General features: G+C 42.9%; 1 protein-coding gene across 1 annotated transcript; it reads left to right on the top strand.

The window, feature by feature from the left end:
- The first annotated feature begins 4,096 nt into the window (after positions 1 to 4,096).
- Positions 4,097 to 18,715, top strand: LOC114800779 (E3 ubiquitin-protein ligase MARCH9-like). The gene is made up of 4 exons (XM_028998554.1): positions 4,097 to 5,517; positions 14,532 to 14,687; positions 14,788 to 14,980; positions 17,601 to 18,715. The coding sequence occupies exons 1-4, from the start codon at positions 5,179 to 5,181 to the stop codon at positions 17,942 to 17,944; spliced, it is 1,032 nt and encodes a 343-aa protein (XP_028854387.1). The 5' UTR covers positions 4,097 to 5,178; the 3' UTR covers positions 17,945 to 18,715.
- Positions 18,716 to 18,953: the final 238 nt, after the last annotated feature.

Genomic DNA, 18,953 nt, shown 5'->3' with positions numbered 1-18,953 from the left:
ATTGCAAATATTGCAAGTGTTCAAGTGGAAGCAATATGCAAATGTTGCAAACAAATCCAAATATTACCATTTTATGTTTTTAAACATACAATATGTGTAACTGGTTGAGTAAAGATGTGCAAATGTGTAAAGTGAAGTGAAAGTAAAGTGAAAATCTGTGCAAAATTCACGATGGACTGAGTCCATAAGTGATTGAATGAAATCAATCTATAATCGGCCGCTGGCTCTCCTTTGACGCTGGTTTAATTCTGTTGCCGTTGCGTCCACGGAGGTAGCGCGGCTGGTGGAAAGTCGTAAACGTTTGGATCGTGGGGAATGTTCGTGGGAAAAATCACGACAAAGAGCTGTCAGCACCGGGGCTGCTCCAGAGCCGCGGGGTGGCGACAATGCAGGCCCCGCCCTCCGACTGCACGGCGATTGGCCCGGGAGCCGCTGCTGAGCCGTGATTGGTGGAGGGCCTCTGTTGCTAGGCTCACCGGCAGCGCTGGTTGGTCGAGAGATAGACGGAGAGAGAGAGAAAGCCAGAGAAAGAAGCCGGGAAAAAAAAAAAGAAAAACCAAGGAATTCTGTGTTTCATGTGTGACATTTTGATACGTGGCACATCCATGAATTATTAAATGAAGAACCTATAAACTTACCAGGTTACTTTAACGTTGCTCATTGAAATGCTATGTATTTCTTATCAAATTAATTTTCGTGAGCCAATCACAACAAGACTTTCATCTCTCACCCATCGGGTTCTCCGGGTAGGGGTTGCCACAGCGGATCAACCCGTCTGGTTGTCTGCACGAAGCCAAAAGTTTTACGCCGAATGCATTTACATTACATTTACGGCATTTATCAGACGCCCTTATCCAGAGCGACTTACAATCAGTACTCAACTTAGGGTTAAGCGGGATTTGAACCTGGGTCTTCTGGTTCATAGGCGAGTGTGTTATCTACTAGGCTACTACCAGCATCAAATGACCAGCATCAAATGAGTTCCCAGTGGCTGAAGTCTTAATTGAGTTTAAAGATGTAGCAGGTTGGACTGTCTGTGCATGACCACAATGCATATTACGCTGCATTTCACTTTTTAATTTCCATTAGAATAATAAAATTAGCTAGGGACACACATGACATCATATGCACTATTGCAGAATGAATCCCCCATTCACAGCACAGTCAATGGGAGTGCACACACTCCAGATGCATGCAGAGGATTTTTTATTTTTATTCTTATTATTGTTTTTGTGTGTGTGGGGGGGGGGTATGGTAATGAGAATTTTCTCGATGTGCACTTCCAACAACATGTGGCAGGATTGGGGGCACCTGGAGACACACCTGGACCCAGTCAGGACTGCAGTTAAAAGGTGCTATGCAGCCGCCCATCAGCGGCTGCGACATTCTTTTCTGAACCTTGTAACCTATGTGTGTAGTTTTCAGTTCTGGAAATCGGCTCACACCTGCGGGTTTGTTTTCGTTCTCCCTTTTATTTTCCCCTGGTTTCTGTTCGTTAATAAATCTTGTTTCCAGATTGTCCAGCCTTTCAGTTTCCTTCCCCCATCAGCTTGCAGATGTGACAACATGGCATAATCTTAAAAGTAAATTTTGAACTTCACTTTAAGGATTGTAAGCTTGACCAAATCAAGTCAAAGTTAGAGTCACCCATAATACAGTCAAACTACCTTCATTAAATTTAACATTTAACACTGTTGTCCCAGGAACTCTGTAAGCCGCAGCCTGCATGGGCGCTCAATTTATTCAATCTATTTTCAAATATATTTAATTGTTGCTTTTTTTCTTTATAAAAGGAATTTTATCATGATTCTATAGCATCGCTGGTTTGTAAGATAGCCCATTGATTAATTTCTAGAATTTCTCTCACTAAAACATTACTACAAATTAACCAATTGGACAGCAATTAAAGTAGATTACCAGTGACTTGGGAATAGATCATGTTTAATTAAATACTAGCACACACACCCAGAACAGATTATGCTGTAACTGAAGATGAATATGTGAAGGGATCACATGACACATTTCCAGACATATTTGTAATGTAATATATCAGTTTTTTTACTGGTGGGGAATTAACTTTCATATGGTTCTTTATTCGTGGATGCACAGGCCATGCCCCCACCCCCTTGATGAGGGCCCATATGCTGGGGGATATTAGATTGGGAGAGGCTGTGGAGAGAGAACAGAACTTAGGGTGACCATCTGTCCACCAGCAGACATGGCCTCTAAAGTCATAACCAAAAAAACCCACTAGGAACAAAAACTGGGAACCAGAGCAGCATGACGCAGCGTGACGGCGTGATTATCGTTCTTTACTTAATTTTTTTTCTAAAGTAACAAACACAGACACAATTTCTCTGCTTTCTGCATAGTTTGTTCATTTTGGCGATTGCGAAAGTTATTTTGGACCTGCAATCTGTCGGACAAGCGCTCAGAGCTGACTGTCACACTGATTGTCCGTGTGGGTGCCACACGTGCGGGCATTACTCAGTCACTAGACCATGCCGTGCAGCACAGATAACTCCTCAATACCCAAACGTCCATGGTCCAGCGCTGCCAGGCCCCAGCTTCTGTGCCAGTAGCACCCTGCACGAACACCTTCTGTTCTTCTGCCATGGTCTTCCACCCCCCAGGTTTTTTTTTTTTATGTACTTTCCCAATGCTCATGTTCATACACTCCTCTCCTCTAATGATCCTCTTCTCTCTCTGCTGCACTGTCTTACCTCAGCTGTACTTATTGAAAGACCTTGAAGTAGACCCCCCCCCCCCCCCCCCCATGCAATCCGATGCTATCCCGGCTTTTGTGTGTAAGTGCATGCAGCAGAGGTAATTGAATTGATCTCTAATTTTGTTTGACCAGTTCACCTTCAATGACTCCCTGTGTCTGCAGCATCACGTACACTGAGACTGTATCTTTCTAAATTTGTTGTTTTATCAGAGTATAAGCGGTGCTGCTGGTGGAAGGGTCATGGTGGTTGTTGTTGTTGTGGTTTTCTGTAATTCCTCAGTGACAGGGCTGCCAATTCTGGACCGGTGCAGGAAGATATGTTGGTTAGTATCTGTCTGGTGCCCAGATCCTGCACAGTCTCAGACTTTCCATTGCCCAACATATCTAATCCACGTAACAAAGGTCGTGATCTAATGACACTGATCAGACACACTGGGAGTGTGAAAAACCCAGGAGCATTCGTTTCTGTGTTAAAAGGCCTCGGTCAAGCAGCAGCTCAGCACCTGCCGTGTAAATCCTGCCAACAGAACTTTGTGGCCAATTTGAACTGTGACGCTTGAGATAGAAGGACCCTCCCTTCCTGTAAACAAGTCATAAACACTGGAGACCAGCTGGCCACCTAAAATGATGCTCGTATATGGGCAAACTGATGTATTTGCTGCAGGGGATTTGTTTTTTTTTTATAGGTGACTCTCCCAACATCTCAAGTCCCAACATTTACTTGTAATGGCACCGCTCCTGATAAAAGCCAAGAAATTGTGGTAGCTTTTGTGATCTGTGCAATGTAAATTTCACAGAACTGAATCAGTTTTTAAGTGGGAGTTCCCCCCTTTTCATACAAGGCCTGTTATTTAGATTTAAAGGCATAATTCATTCTCTTATTGCACACAACAAAATGTGTCCTCTGCTTTTAACCATCACCCTTGGTGAGCAGTGGGCAGCCATGACAGGCGCCCGGGGAGCAGCGTGTGGGGACGGTGGCACCTCAGTGACATTTACATTTACAACATTTATCAGACGGCCTTATCCAGAGCGACTTACAATCAGTAGTTAACAGTCCCCCCCTGGAGCAATTTAGGGTTAAGTGTCTTGCTCAGGGACACAATGGTAGTAAGCTGGATTTGAACCCGGGTCTTCTGGTTCATAGGCGAGTGTGTTACCCACTAGGCTACTACCACCCTAACAGTGACACCTTGGCGGCTCGGGATTCGAACCTGCAACCTTCTGATTACGGGGCCGCTCCCTTCGCCGCCAGGTCCTGCCGAAGGCCGTCATTCCGTCCTCTGTGGCATTTATAACGTAGACGGCGCCGGACGTCACACGCCGCGTTCGGATTTCGCGGCTTCCACCGCGAGTCACGTGATCGCCGCGTCGCCCGAAAATCAGCACCTCGGACAGCGGCGGCCGCCAGACTTCCCTCTCCCCGGACACCGGGACGGGGTTTCATTTTTATTCTATTTATTTTTGCACCAGTTATACCGGTGGGACGGGGGGACGGCGCCACGACACCCACAGAGACGCGTCTTCACGTTGCCCCCCCCCCCCCCGTTAGGATGTGTTTCCGGAACCGGAGCGGCGCGGGGCTGTGTTTTCTCCGGCGAGCAGCCTCCTCGCTGCGGTCCTTCCTCTTTCTTTTCTGACGATGACGATGGTTACGGTGACATGGTTAGACGATGCGCGCTAAGGGCAGCTAGTTCGGACGATGTAAAAGCCGTCGTGTTGTCGCGGAGCTGCGGCGTCTTCCTGCCCTCGTCGCAGGAGGGGAGCGGGGCAGAAATGCGCTGGAAAATGGACGAGCGCTTCGGCCAGCGTCGCGCTTTACAATGCTGGTGCTGCTGGTGAAGACGGTCTCATATGCGGAGGTTCTGCTTGAAACGTTTTGTTGTAAAAAAAAAACAAAAAAACAAATAATAATTAATCAAATTAACAAACGATGGGACCGAGGAACAGACAAAAGCGATGCGCCGTGAATCTCCCCTGAACCCGCCTCTGTGTTTCGGACGGGACTACGTGCATCGCCAGAAGATGCCGCGCTGACTCGAGGAGGTCTTCGGCAGAATACCGATTCATTTGTTCTTGATGATTTTTATTATTATTTTTTATTCCCTTCCCCGCCAATGCCAGTAGGAGAACAACACGCGCTCGGGAGGAGGAGGCGTTCCATCCCGCTCCTGGTCTTCACCCCTGATGGAATTCGGCGATTCTTCCGCACCGACTATTAAGCGTTACAGCTGTCAGAAGCAACCGAGATCGTGTGCGTGTGTGTGTGTGTTGATTCACACCTATATAGAGCACAAGCCTAATATTAATAAATAAAAAATAATAATAATATTAATAAAGGGGCTGACGGTCCTGCTGCAAAAATGTTGCGTTCATCCAGCTTCCACTGTTGACACCTTTGCCTCCGATATTCACTTCCACCCCGCCGCCAGTCGCCCATGTAGCTCACCATGTTCAAGTACCGGATCCGCATGTTCCTGAACGAACTGAAGGTGCTGGTTCTGATGCGATCCGGCTCCCGGCGGGCCGACCCGGACGCCGACCCGGACCGACACGCAGGCATGAGGGGACTCGGGGTGCGCGGCTGCGGGTGGCCCCCGTGCACCGACTGCACCCCCCAGGACGACGACGAGGAATACTACGGCACCGACCCGCGGCCGCGGAGCCTGGCGTTCGAGGAGAAGGACTCGAAGCTCCAGGCGGGCCTGGACGCGGTGTCCCTCACCAGCAGCATGGAGAGCGGGATGCGCTCGCCACAGTGCCGAATCTGCTTCCAGGGTCCAGAACAGGTACCGTGTCTAAACCAGTCTCAAAAAAAACAACCAATAAGTGAATTCAAATCACTGTTTCTTAACAATAAAGCAGGGAAAGTTATTAAATTGCACAATACACTACAAACCAATTTATCCATACCACTTACCCGCTACAAATCGGTGGAACTGTGGCCAAAAGTAATTATATGACTTTTATTGGTTGGTCTTAAACCCTCTGCCATGGGTCCAATATCTTCTGCATTTCCCCAGATGATTCGGGGAAATGTTGTACACCCAAATTTTGCGCAATATCATAGAAACCGTGACAAAAGAATTGCGTGTTTGTATTTATGAACAGAACAGGCGTGTGTGTGTGCTGCCAATATTTGTTTGTTTTCTTACATTTGCATACACACTGACAATCATAAATGACAAATAATATTATACATACGACTAAATTGTTCTTTTTGTATGTCAAAGTGACGTGATTATCATTGTGATACACAGCAGCACAGCACATGGTGCACACAGTGAAATGTGTCCTCTGAATTTAACCATCACCCTTAGTGAGCAGTGGGCAGCCATGACATGCGCCCGGGGAGCAGTGTGTGGGGACGGTGCTGGGCTCAGTGGCGCCTCAGTGGCACCTTGGCGGATCGGGATTCGAACCAGAAACCTTCTGATTATAGGGCTGCTTCCATAACCGCTAGGCCACCACTGGCCCAATATATGTATATCACTTACAGTCATGATGGAAAAAATGGCATATTCATTAAAATATCTGACAGAAGCTGTGGGTTTTTCAGACAGGTGACACAATTTCACCATTTTCAGTGTGTTCCCACTAGTAGACGTCAAACCACAAATAATACCCTGTGTTTAGGCTGAGACCTTTTCTATTCTCTGAGTCTTCTGATCTTTGCTGCAGTCATCATGCTTTTCCTCACAACTTCATTTAGGAAGTTCGTAGCAAATGACACCTGGAACCCTGTTTTGTGAATGGAACTTTTTTGTCGCCTCTCCCCGTTTACAGGGTTGAAACGGAATTGAAATGCTGACCTTTTAGTCGAGTCCTCACACACTGATGCAGAATGCCGTGGGTTAACTGACATGCGGCCCAGCAGTCCTCCATTGTGCCTCTGTAACCCGTAAGTGGTCCTCATTCTGTCAAGAGTGACATTGGTAATGGAAGATCGTGCTCATCTCTATTAGAAAGGCACATACAGAGGGAATCCAATCAGACACAACACTCAGACGTTTTAATTAGCTCTCTTTAAAAGTTGCAGCGCAGAGATCAGCCATGGAGTCCCTGAATTGCAGTGTAAATTGCAGGGGTTGTGAGATCATATGCTTCACCCCCCCGCCCCGAAACCACATAAGTGGGGAGCATGCAGAGCTATTGCCAAAATAATACCCTCGTTTCTTTACGGATTTGGGTCAAATAATTCTATTTGGCCTTGGGAGAAGCAGACATAGCTTTTAAGAAGGAATTCAGTTCTGAAAATAAACTTCCAGGACACAAAGCAGCAAGCAGGAGTACCAATTTCAAGACTATAATAATATTTATTATATGGACTGACCTTTACCATGGGCTAGAGACAAATATTTACATATCACATATTTTCTTAGAGTAGCTGCTCGCTATTTGGGAAGAGAAATGGACAGATGTGGGTCATTTGGTCAAACAGGCATAGACTAACACCTCACTCTTTACTGACTCAAGTTGAGATGGTTGGAAGTCCTAATAATATCCCTGAAAATCTCTAGTTCTGGGTTAAAATGAGAGGTCCCCTATTATGCAAATTTCATTTTATGAGATTATTTAACATTAATACGAGTTCCTCTAGCCTGTCTATGGTCCTGCAGTGTCTAGAAACTGAGATGGTCAGATCTGGAATGTCTCCCCTTATGTCATCATAGGGGGAAAGGTTACTTCCCCTTTTTCATGCTTTGCCTGCCCAGATAATTTTCCACCCCTCCCCTAAAATTTCACTCCACCAACCATCACGGCAAAGCATTGCAGTTGCTTGGTGATTGGATGTGAAAATGAGCACAAATGCGTTTTTAGTTCCACCATGGGAGCTGTGGGTTAATGTAATTGTTTTCCGGAATGCCAACACGACTTCCTGGTTCTGATAAACTGCCAGTGTTGATGACATCATTTTTTTATCAAGTGAAAGTGAAGTGATTGTCATTGTGAAACACAGCACATGGTGACACAACAAAATGTGTCCTCTGCTTTTAACCATCACCCTTGGTGAGCAGTGGGCAGCCGTGACAGGCGCCCGGGGAGCAGCGTGTGGGGACGGTGCTTTACTCAGTGGCACCTTGGCAGTTAGGGATTCAAACCGGCAACCTTCTGATAACGGGTCCATTTCCTTACCCACTAGGCCATGACACTGTCCACGAATGCCCGCAAACTCCTCCTTGTCCCGCCTCTCTCTAACTCCTTTGCATTATAAGCACACACACCGAAACAGCGAGTCCTGAAGAAATCTCATATGCCACGGCTGAATTTTGGAAAGATACTTCATATACAGTATTAGGGGACCACTAAGACCTGTAAAAAGCCAAAAAAAATCATAATTGGGGAACTTTAAGTATGTGTGCATGTGTGTGTGTCTACTTGTTCTATGCTTCTTGTTGATCCAGTTCGGGCGTGCTGGTGTGTGAAGCTTTTGGACTTCAGGCAGACTCTGACATTCGCCAGTAATCGCCCTGGAAACACAGGCGTAGAAATCAGCTCTGTGTAAAAGCAAGCGGTCCCAGCAACACAGTACCCTCCCACAAGTGTCGATTGGCTAGTTTTCTGCAGCAGATTGGCTCGTTGTGTGTGTGTGTTCACATGTGCATTCATGTCCATAATGAGCTGTTACACTGTAACGAATAGTTAAATAAAATTAAACAATTTAAAGTCTCTTTTAAATGTAAATACAGCAAGTATAGATAGAGATATTTGAGCTGGAATGCAGTCTTGTGCTGAACATACAGGGTCAGATTTCCATTCATGGGTTGGGCCTAGTCCTAGACTATAATCAGGACTAGACTCAATCCATGGATGGGGTCAGGTTAAAATTTAAAGTGAATGTTAATGTCAAGCGATCAACATAACAAGTTCCCTTACACGTCCCTTACAAATTCGTCTCTAAGCTGGATCTGTATTCCTGCGATGACTGAATCAGATCACCTTGTTTCCTTCTCATTGTCTGCTGCATGGTGGTGTAAATTATGTTTCAATAATGACCTTTTCTATCAGCGCCCGGAGCTGTGTTAGAGCGATCTCTGAGTAATTGTGTTCATGTGGATGCGTGTGTCTGTGCTGTAATAAATTCGAATTTGAAAGGAGGAAGATCATAAATGTGAGATAATGGCAGATGGAGGGGAGTATTGGGGAAAGGGCAGGAGAGGGGAGGAGAGGCGGTGAATGTATAGATTTCCTCAGTGCAGCCTAGATGTGGAGAAGTGGAGGCACACACTCAGGGAGGACAGACTGTGCCTTAACTGCGGCCAAGCAGAAGGATACGTGCAACTGCAGATATATAATATCCCACATTCGTAAAAATGTATGATGGGATCATGAAAAATGTGTCTTTAGCATTAACTCCATAAAGTCAAAAAAATAGGAGCTTCTGCAGGATCACACAAACACATTGTACAAATCATACCATAGTAAGCAACAACACTGATGAAATAGTATTATGATGATTATAATTAGTAGTTGAAGTAGGAGTAAAAGTTTTTTTTTTACACTTTTTATCCAGTGTAATTTGTATATACTGTATTATGTGTACTTCTGTTTTATTTTGTTATTTTAGTCTTTTTTGTTTCCTGACTATATTGTTTCTTGACTATATTGTCTTGATTATTGAAGGGTAGTGGTGGCCTAGCAGTTAAGGAAGCAGCATCGTAATCAGGAGGTTGCTGGTTCGAATCCCGATCCACCACTGAGCAAAGCATCGTCCCCACACCCTGCTCCCCAGGTGCCTGTCACCAAGCGTGATAGGTTAAAGCAAAGGACACATTTCGTTGTGTGCTATGTGTCACAATCACATTCACTTCACTACTAAATGCCTCATATTGATTTGACTGCACCTTAAATTTCATTGTTACTTGGGTAGTGACAATGACAATAAATAATTATCTTACCTTGAAGCAGTAATTAGCCATTTGTTGTGATAGTCATACTTCTAATAAGCAGCTTCTGATTGGAACAGTTCTACAGGAATAGATTTGGAAAAATGGGCATTATACTAATAAATAAGGTATTATTGCACTATTATCATTTCAACAATTTAAATGTCATGATGTAGCCTAAATACAGTAATTCTCCATCAAATGCATCACTTGCACTGTAATCATTAAAAAAACGTCCATAGTTCATATTCAGAAATATAGTCGTCTAGTTCATTTTAAGAAAATGGATTATCATGGAAAATTATTTTCCTGGTTTCATTTAAAATTCACCAACCATGTATTAACAGTATGAATAGGAAGGTTAACCTTTTTGAATCACATTACTAACCAATTTTACTAACACGTGTTGAATGGAAAGCAGTTTTTTTGGCACTAAGACTGGTGCAAATAAAGTCTGATTATTACATTGCTAAAATGCAGCCAATGTTTTTTATCACATGGATTATTTTCAATATTGTCATCTTGAAAAACTGATGTGGTATCAGTTATAGCATATTGCCCGAGTGACAGTGCACCTTACACATCAAACATTTTGAAGGTGTTGTTTGTTGATGCCAGTTGGTGCCATCTGACTTCTTTTCTTTTATTCCAATGTATCACTCAAGGAGCCACCTTGAGTGCATGCCATTTCCTTATGACCTTTTCGCTCTTTTCCTCTCCGTTTTTTTTATTTATTTTATTTCATGCCTGTGTGTTTTAAGTGTTAAGTGTCTCCACAGGTGATGACCCTGTCTCCCTGCCGTTTGCCATTTACCTCCGCAAACACAATTAGCCACCTTGTCAGGATCCATGAAATATTCATGCTAATTAGCGACCCAGCCTGTCTGTCAGTACAAATGTGTGTGTGTGAGTAAGAAACACCATGTACTGTACCAGTGGGATGGACCATGTTAGCAGGTGTCACTGTCACTCTACTGTCATCTCTCTCTTTGTCTCTCTCTCGCCACACCAATCTGTCTCTCTCTTTGTTTAGTCTCAAATCTTCAAATCTTGTTTCATGAACTACATATTCATAGTTATACCATCGACCTGGCATTCTAATTAACTGAGAGCCCTCCTGGGAGTGACAATGTCTCACAATATAATGCTTCTCACTCACTTTTAATAACAGCATATTCCCAAATGTTGCTGCTGGAGCCTAATTCAGGACATTGGGGGCAAGGCAGGAACCCAATCTTTTAAATATTATTCTAACTTATGTTGTTTACAGCCAAATTTCATTGCTAAACCAAATGACTTTTTTGTGATTTTGTATTAAGTGATACATATTTACATATATATGTGTGTGTGTGTGTGTGAGTGTGTGTGTGTGTGTGTGTGTGTGTGTGTGTGTGTGTGTGTGTGTGTGTATATATATATATATATATATATATCCATTTTTAAAATTATAATTGCTAAATTATCTGCAGCCTAAAACCTTGTGCCTATGACCACCAACAGGTCCTAGAATAGCATATGCATTAGAGGTTTCAGTGGGGAAGATAAACCAGCACTCTTATGGAGACAGACAGTCTTTTGTTCTCATGAGGGTATAGAAAAATCATTTGAATTCCTGGAGTGTGTGGGCTTTTGTGTGTCAGTGACAATGTTCACACCCTTACAGCTGCCAATTATACATTCACACAAAGTATTCTAAGAAAGTCTCAATGACGTGTGCTGCACTGTGTACACAGAAACAATGTGATGCTGGAGAGAAGTATTATTTGAGAGAAAGTGAGAGATCGCAGGACTTCAGGAAGCCATGGTATTCACAAAAAAAACTGCAGTAAGATATCAACTGGTGTAAGATGGTATAATATAAATATAACAAAGCATTAGACACAGCAGTATCACACAGGGTTTATAATGTATTAAGACAATCACAAATGAGTAAACAAGAACCTGGTTGTTTTGCCCCCAAAAGATCTGGTGCAATAATAAATATTGGATATGAACCACATAAACATACATTGCTGCATGGTGTTCATTGTTTCAGGTTATGTGTTTTTTTATTTGCCAGGTTATATTTGTTTAAATCTTCATTCATAATTTCACACATAACTCATGTTTGGCACTCACACATCGCTAAATGATTCATTGCTCAAGAACTTGTATTTATTTATGGGGAATTGGCTCATAGTGACATAATTAACAGCAGTATAACACTGTTGTTGCTCATGTGACACCTGCTGCTGCACATTCTTTCTCCCAAGGGTTTTGAGAGGACTGACACAAGCAGATGATTTTTGTAGAGTTTGATGCAGGAGGGGAATCTCTAACTCACATGCATGCATCTCTCTATTTCACAAGTTTTTGATAGATATGTTGCTATGATTAGCTCATATCTCCATTGACAGATCAGGGAGGGCATGGGGACCTTTTACTGTCACCTTCTGGCTTCAGAAGGTTACAGCTCCTACAGGACCTCATGGTGGCACAATAGTTGTTGCGAAAGAACTGGCTAGATGTAAGTCCATTTTCTTTTCTTAAGAGGCCACTGCCATCATGTCTCTCAACAAAGCACTCAACTCCAGAGATTTAGAAGTGCACCTCTGAGCACAAGAACTCAGCCACTTACACCAAAATAATGGCTCTGAAAAAGAGCAAAGAGTTCTTAGTGGTCCTACTGTGGATAAATACAAATGAATGACTGACTCTGGTGAAATTAATTTGCTGCAGAGTCAGTTTTCCACAATAATTATTCTTGAAAGGTCTCAGAAGGTCCCAAGGCCAAATGAGAAATGGTGCTACTCTTTGGAACAGCAAACAGTAAATGTTGCTTTCTGTCAGAACAGAAACAGAGAGGTTTCAAAAATACTGTGATGGAGGGTCATCATAAGTCAAGTTGGACGAGAAACAGCTAAATGTCCATGCACAATCTGGTTCCGTGCTCAGACCCAAACCTGACTCCCCAGTATTGCTGAGTCTTGTTGTGCAAAGTTGATTTTGTTCTCTGAAGGTGTTTCAGAATGGGGTAATGTTTATGTGTTTGATGTGATTTCTGGCATGTAAAACTTCACAAAACCCCTTCAGCTTTATGTAGAACCAAGCCTCTTTTTACAGACATTTGGATAGGAACTGTTTGTTCAATTGGCTGGTAAAAGCTTTTATTACAGTACTTTAATTAATTCTGTTTTAAATATCACCATTTTAGCCTGTATATGCCTGTGTGAGATTGTGTATGTGAGCTGGAGAGAGAGTCTTGGAGACTGGAAGGTGTCCGCTCTGTGTTTATGTTGGTAAAATATGACAGTAAGTGGTTTTGCCGTTGTGCTCCGTGAACTGACAAATAGGAAGGAAAAACCTCAGCTGACTCACCACCTTCCCCTATAGCTGGGACATTTCTTTTCTCCACTTCTTGTCTCTTGCAGGCCTTTTTTTCTTACATAAATATACTTACACACATACATGTACAGTGTGGACAATGATAAATCCCCACAATGACTGAAATAACAATAGCTTTTTTAAAGCTTTTAAAAATTATGGCATTAGATGCCATTCATGGCATCTTAACACAACATTATGATGTTAGAAATGGGATTAAGACAGTTGTGTGTATAAGAATATTCCTTTTACCATTCTTTTTACAGACATATATATTTTGAGATGAGTATGTCTCAATAATTATGGCATTAAACTGCATGCTGATTTTTCCCAGTTACCTTGGTTGTTCTAGTATCTTTAATCCAACGTAATAATGGTACAAATGTGAACATTTCCCTGGTCTTTGTGGTTTTTCTTTTGATGCAGAAGCAATCAAGCATCATGTCACCTTCATGTGACATTTACCATAGCAGGTGACACATCATAAGAAGTGTCTGTCTATTTGATTTACTGCCCCCTTCTCCGCATCCTGTACTTGATCAAACCCGATAGTACCATCCTAGCCAAATTTATGCCCTCCTAGCACCCCAGAAAATAATCTTGCCCCATCCCTGTCCACTGAAAAATAAATGAGGCACCACAGATACTCATGGTATGACAAGTTGTAATGGAAAGCAATGAAACCCAAGATACCTTGCCAGCGCCAACGATCCTGACCCCTGACCCTGGTTGTAACTCATACATCACATGACACTGCCTTAAATGGAAAGCAGGCTTTGTTTTACGTCCCTAAGATTTCTGTTTTCATGCCAGAGCTCTCTAAAGGCTTCTTTTATTTCTTGGCATACTCTCACGTAATGTGACAGAACAGATTTTCCAAACCCATCTCTACTTTACCAGGGATCAGAAATGACAGATCATTTAAAGGGGTCCAGGCAGCACTTGTACAAGAAGCCATGTGAAGACTGCTGGGTTCTGTAAATGATGCCCATGTCGATCTTTCTCATGCCCTCTCAGAAGCTCAGGGTCTGAGATTGATGTCTGAACTTCCATCCACTGTCAGTCATTTGGCTGTCTCCATGGAAACGACATGCTCTCTTCCCACAGGTTCATGCATAATTTTATTGGTCCCCAATAGCTAATGTTAGTCACAATTCATCGTAGTGAGATAAAGCTAGACAACCGGTGTGGGTACTCAGAGCGTGACATGATAAGCATGAAACGCTCACAAAAAGAGAATGAAAATGACACATTTGAATGGCTACAAGTAATATACACTGGAGGAAATAAACCATGTGTGTTAACAAACACTGTTAAATTTATTTATTTGGCAGAATCCAAAATACAAAAAATGTAGGATGTACAGACTGAGAGCATACTGAAAAAGCAACTACGCTTTTTCTAAAAGATGTGTTACAGTTAATATGTTAAACATGTTCCCAGTGTATAATGAGTTCAAGAAAGCCCTTTTACTTGTTGCCTTAAAGGTGGAGCAGTTGTGTTTGTGCGTTGACTGTTTGTGAATAGTGTGCATTTCTACTTCCTGTTCCCAGGGGGAGCTGCTGAGTCCCTGTCGCTGTGATGGCTCTGTACGCTGTACCCACCAGCCCTGCCTCATCCGATGGATTAGTGAGAGAGGCTCCTGGAGCTGTGAGCTTTGCTACTTCAAATACCAAGTGCTGGCCATCAGTACCAAAAACCCACTGCAGGTATGGGTCTGGAGTTTACCAATGTACCACCATTGGCAAAAAAAAAAACAAAACCTATAGGCCTGTAATCGGTACAAGCAAAATCTTGTCTCCGTTCCAGTGGCAGGCCATCTCCTTGACGGTGATTGAGAAGGTGCAGATCGCGGCCATTATCCTGGGATCATTGTTCCTCATTGCTAGCATATCCTGGCTGATCTGGTCCTCTCTCAGCCCTTCAGCCAAATGGCAGCGACAGGATCTCCTCTTCCAGATCTGCTACGGCATGTATGGCTTCATGGATATTGTGTGTATAGGTGAGTCCCTGCCTTCATAGAATGTTACCAATATTTCCAGACATATTAAATTAAAAGCCCAAATGGCATGCACACATGATATTACCGTGCCTTGGAAATCACATACAAATGTATAGTATTTAGTATACTGTATATAAATAATATAAAAATTAATTTGTTCACAATAATACTTTCAGATATTTGATAAATTGGTATGATGCCCTGACAGACAAACATCATATCACTTCAAAAATCACACTTTTTACCATACATCTAAATATATATATACAACCCCATTTCCAATGAAAGTGAAGTGATTGTTATTGTGATACACTGCAGCACAGCACATGGTGCCACAACGAAACGTGTCCTCTGCTTTTAACCATCAATCTTGGAGAGCAGTGGGCAGCCATGACATGGAGCAGTGTGTAGGGATGGTGTTTTGCTCAGTGGCACCTCAGTGGTACCTTGGCGGATTGGGATTCAAACCGGCAACCTTCTGATTTACATTTACAGCATTTATCAGACGCCCTTATTCAGAGCGACTTACAATCAGTTGTTACAGGGACAGTCCCCCCTGGAGCAACTTAGGGTTAAGTGTCTTGCTCAGGGACACAATGGTAGAAGGTGGGGTTTGAACCTGGGTCTTCTGGTTCATAAGCAAGTGTGTTACCCACTATGCTACTACCACCTTCTGATTACAGGGCCGCTTCCTTAACCGTTAGGCCAATAAATATGGGACGTTATGTAAAATGTAAATAAAACAAGAATGCAATGGTTGGCAAATCCTTTTAATCTTATATTCAATTGAATACACTACAAACACAAGACATCTAATGTTCAAACTGATAAACTTTTTTTTCTCAGATCTTCATTCATTTGAATTTAGTGCATTCCAATAAAAAAAGCTGGGAGACGGGCAGAAAAAAACGGGGAAAGTTGAGGAATGCTCAGAAAACATTACAGGTGAACAGGTTAACTGGTGTTTGTCATGATTGGGTATAAAAGCAGCGTCCCCCAAAGGCTCAGTCACTCACAAGCAAGGAGGGGGCGAGGTTCACCACTTTGTGAACAACTGTGTACAATTCCAAGGAATCTGGGGATCTCATCATCTTCTGTCTATAACGTAATCAGAAGATTCAGAGAGTCTGGAGAAATCTCAGCCGTTACGCGGCACAGCCGAAAACCACATTGACGGCACTGCATTAAAAACCAACACCATTCTGTAAAAAGATATTGCCATATATCAACAACTCACAGAAAAGCAGCTGGGCCCAAAGTCATCTGAGAGGGACTAACGCAAAAAGTGGAAAAGTGTGCTGTGCTCTTGCGAGTCCACATTCCAAATAGTTTTTGGAAATCATGGACGTCGTCTGCTGTGATGGGTCAGTGCAAAGTGTAGTTTATTCTGTGCAAACCCTGCCGTGCTGCACGTTGGATGACCTGTCAGAATAACCCAACCGTGATGTATGAAGAGCCGGAGTTTATTAGTCACGCGCCCACATCCTCTAAGCCACCTGTTTTGTGTGCAGGCAAGTCTCCGCAGTCCAGAGACAAAACACAGAGCAAAGACCACAGACAACAAAAGACACTGCCTGTGACCCCAGAAATAAAAAGCGAAGGATGAGTAATTGAGGACAACCTCAAATGTCACACTCCAGCTTTTAGAGGAAAGTTTATGAGCCATGACAGATGTGTGACCGTCATCCCACGTTTACAGTTAGTCAGCAGATTTTCTTTGTGAAGCCTGCTGGGCTGGCACAGTGTGTAACCACAACGGCTCATCTCTCTGAGAAAACACCAGGCATCCTCTTACAGTTTTGGATTATAATGTTCAAGGATGGGTTTAAAGCTGCTATGGATGAGCGCTGACTGAGTCTTAGTTACTGTATGTATTTGTGTGTGTGTGTGTGTGTGTGTGTGTGTTTAATAGAGGTGTGGACCTTCACCTGTCTCTTGATTCGATTACAATTATCAATGCCTTGATAACGATGCAGCCAATAAATTTTCTACATTGTCACATGATATTTTGGATTTGCTACAACAAGCAGAAAAACTGTCAACGTTCAGTCCAAGAGTCGTGTATTCTGGTAGTTCTCCTTTAAATGCACGCTGCCCCAGTTCTGATGCAGATCGACTCTCCAACCAAGCAGAGGAACCAAGCAGAATGGTCCAAGCTCCTGTAGTCCCTTTATTATTTTATTTTCTATTACATAAATGCAGTAACGTTTGGTACATCTCACGTCCCCATCTCACGTACGAGCGGTAACCGACATTTAGCCTGGTGTGGCGGAAGAATTTTTATGCCGCCACCAGAAAATCACCAAGCATCATCATTATGATATAATCGATTGTTGCACAATCGTCCATGTCTGCATTATGATGCATCGTTTATACTATTTATTTCAACACCCCAAGTGTTTAATTTAATGCTGAGGACATTGTGTGGTGTGTCTGTGCTGCAGAGTGGAACTAACAGTTGAAAAGCCTTGTTTGTGCGGTCTTATCCAGAGCCTGGCTGATTTGACTTCCTATTCCCAAATGCAGTTTGAAGGAGTAAATTATTACATCTGTCTATTGTATTTTTTTCTACTTTTTAATAATCTGGTCATTTGTTCTGATTTCTTTTTTCTCATCTCAGGCCTTATAATCCATGAGGGTTCATCAGTGTACAGGATATTTAAGCGATGGCAGGCCGTAAACCAGCAGTGGAAAGTTCTGAACTATGAGAAAGCAAAGGACCTGGGGGACCCAGTCAGCTCCGGGAGCAAAGGAGGTGGCGCCCGCGGTACGAGGGGGGGCGGTGGCCCCCACACCTCCGGGCTGAGCGGCCGTGCGGGGCGCACAGGCCAACGCGTAAGGACTATACTCAACCACCACTGTGGCTACACCCTGCTTCACATCCTGAGCCAGCTGAGGCCCAGTGACCACCGCCTTGGCTCCACCACCAACAGAGAGGTGGTGATGCGGGTGACCACTGTATGAGACTCGCCTGGGGTGCACCAGGAAAAGGTGGAGGTGGGGCATTGATGAATTACCTACTGCCTTTCCATGAGCCCCTGAACAAAGATGACTTTGTAAAGAACTGATGCTGCTCAACTTGACCTTACTCTGTTACATGTACCTTGAACGTCTGTGTTTGTATCAAGGAGCGTCTTGAGCAGCACAAAAGATCAAAAGGGATTAAGCTGGTCCTGCTAGCTCCCAAATGAGGCATGAAATGGAAGAATGCAAGCAGTGTATTTCAAGTGCTACATTTACCGATGTGGATTACTTTTAAAAGGTACATAAAAATTCAATGAAAATATATCAGCTTCAACTTCAAAAAGCTGGAGGGCTTTATTTCTCCAGCTCAAATATACAAACCATTGCCATGTATCCGGTTCTTCTGTTTTCTACAAAAAAAGTGTTACAAAAGAAATTAAGAAAAAAAAAATCTGAGTATTGTTACTGATTTTCATTTTGTAATTAAGAATATAAAATGGGGAAAATGTGTTTCCTACATTGTGCCCCTTACTTTGTTCTCCCTTGCTTTGGTCCACTATGACACCCTCTTTTCTCTCCATTCCTAAAGTTTCTCACAAATGTCAGTGGCGAGTTTGTGCCAGTTGCAAACTCAACAGCCCACCAGGCCCAGAAATTAAAAACATGCAAATGCAATAAAACTAATTTAATCAAACGTGAATGATTTTTTAAAAAGTGTATTTTCAAAATACCAATCATCTGCTGCAATAAACTGTACATGTCATGGTGAAAGCTTTCTGTGTGCTAATTCTTTGCTTTTTATCAGCTTTGGCAAGACTTGAATACAATATTCTCAGCTCACAGGAAAGGGTTAATAGGAGAAAGCAAAATATGAATCATTGTCATCTTGTATTAATGTTTATTTTATCAATTATAATAATAGACCTTATATGTTTTTGTTAAACATCATGCAGAAGAATGCACAATGCACATGACGCACAATGACCAAAAATATTTTTAAATATTTCTG

Source organism: Denticeps clupeoides, chromosome 12 (genome assembly GCF_900700375.1).
Source record: "Denticeps clupeoides chromosome 12, fDenClu1.1, whole genome shotgun sequence".
NCBI lineage: Eukaryota > Metazoa > Chordata > Actinopteri > Clupeiformes > Denticipitidae > Denticeps > Denticeps clupeoides.
The sequence above is the reverse complement of the archived record's forward strand: the minus strand, read 5'-3'. Positions and strand labels throughout refer to the sequence as shown.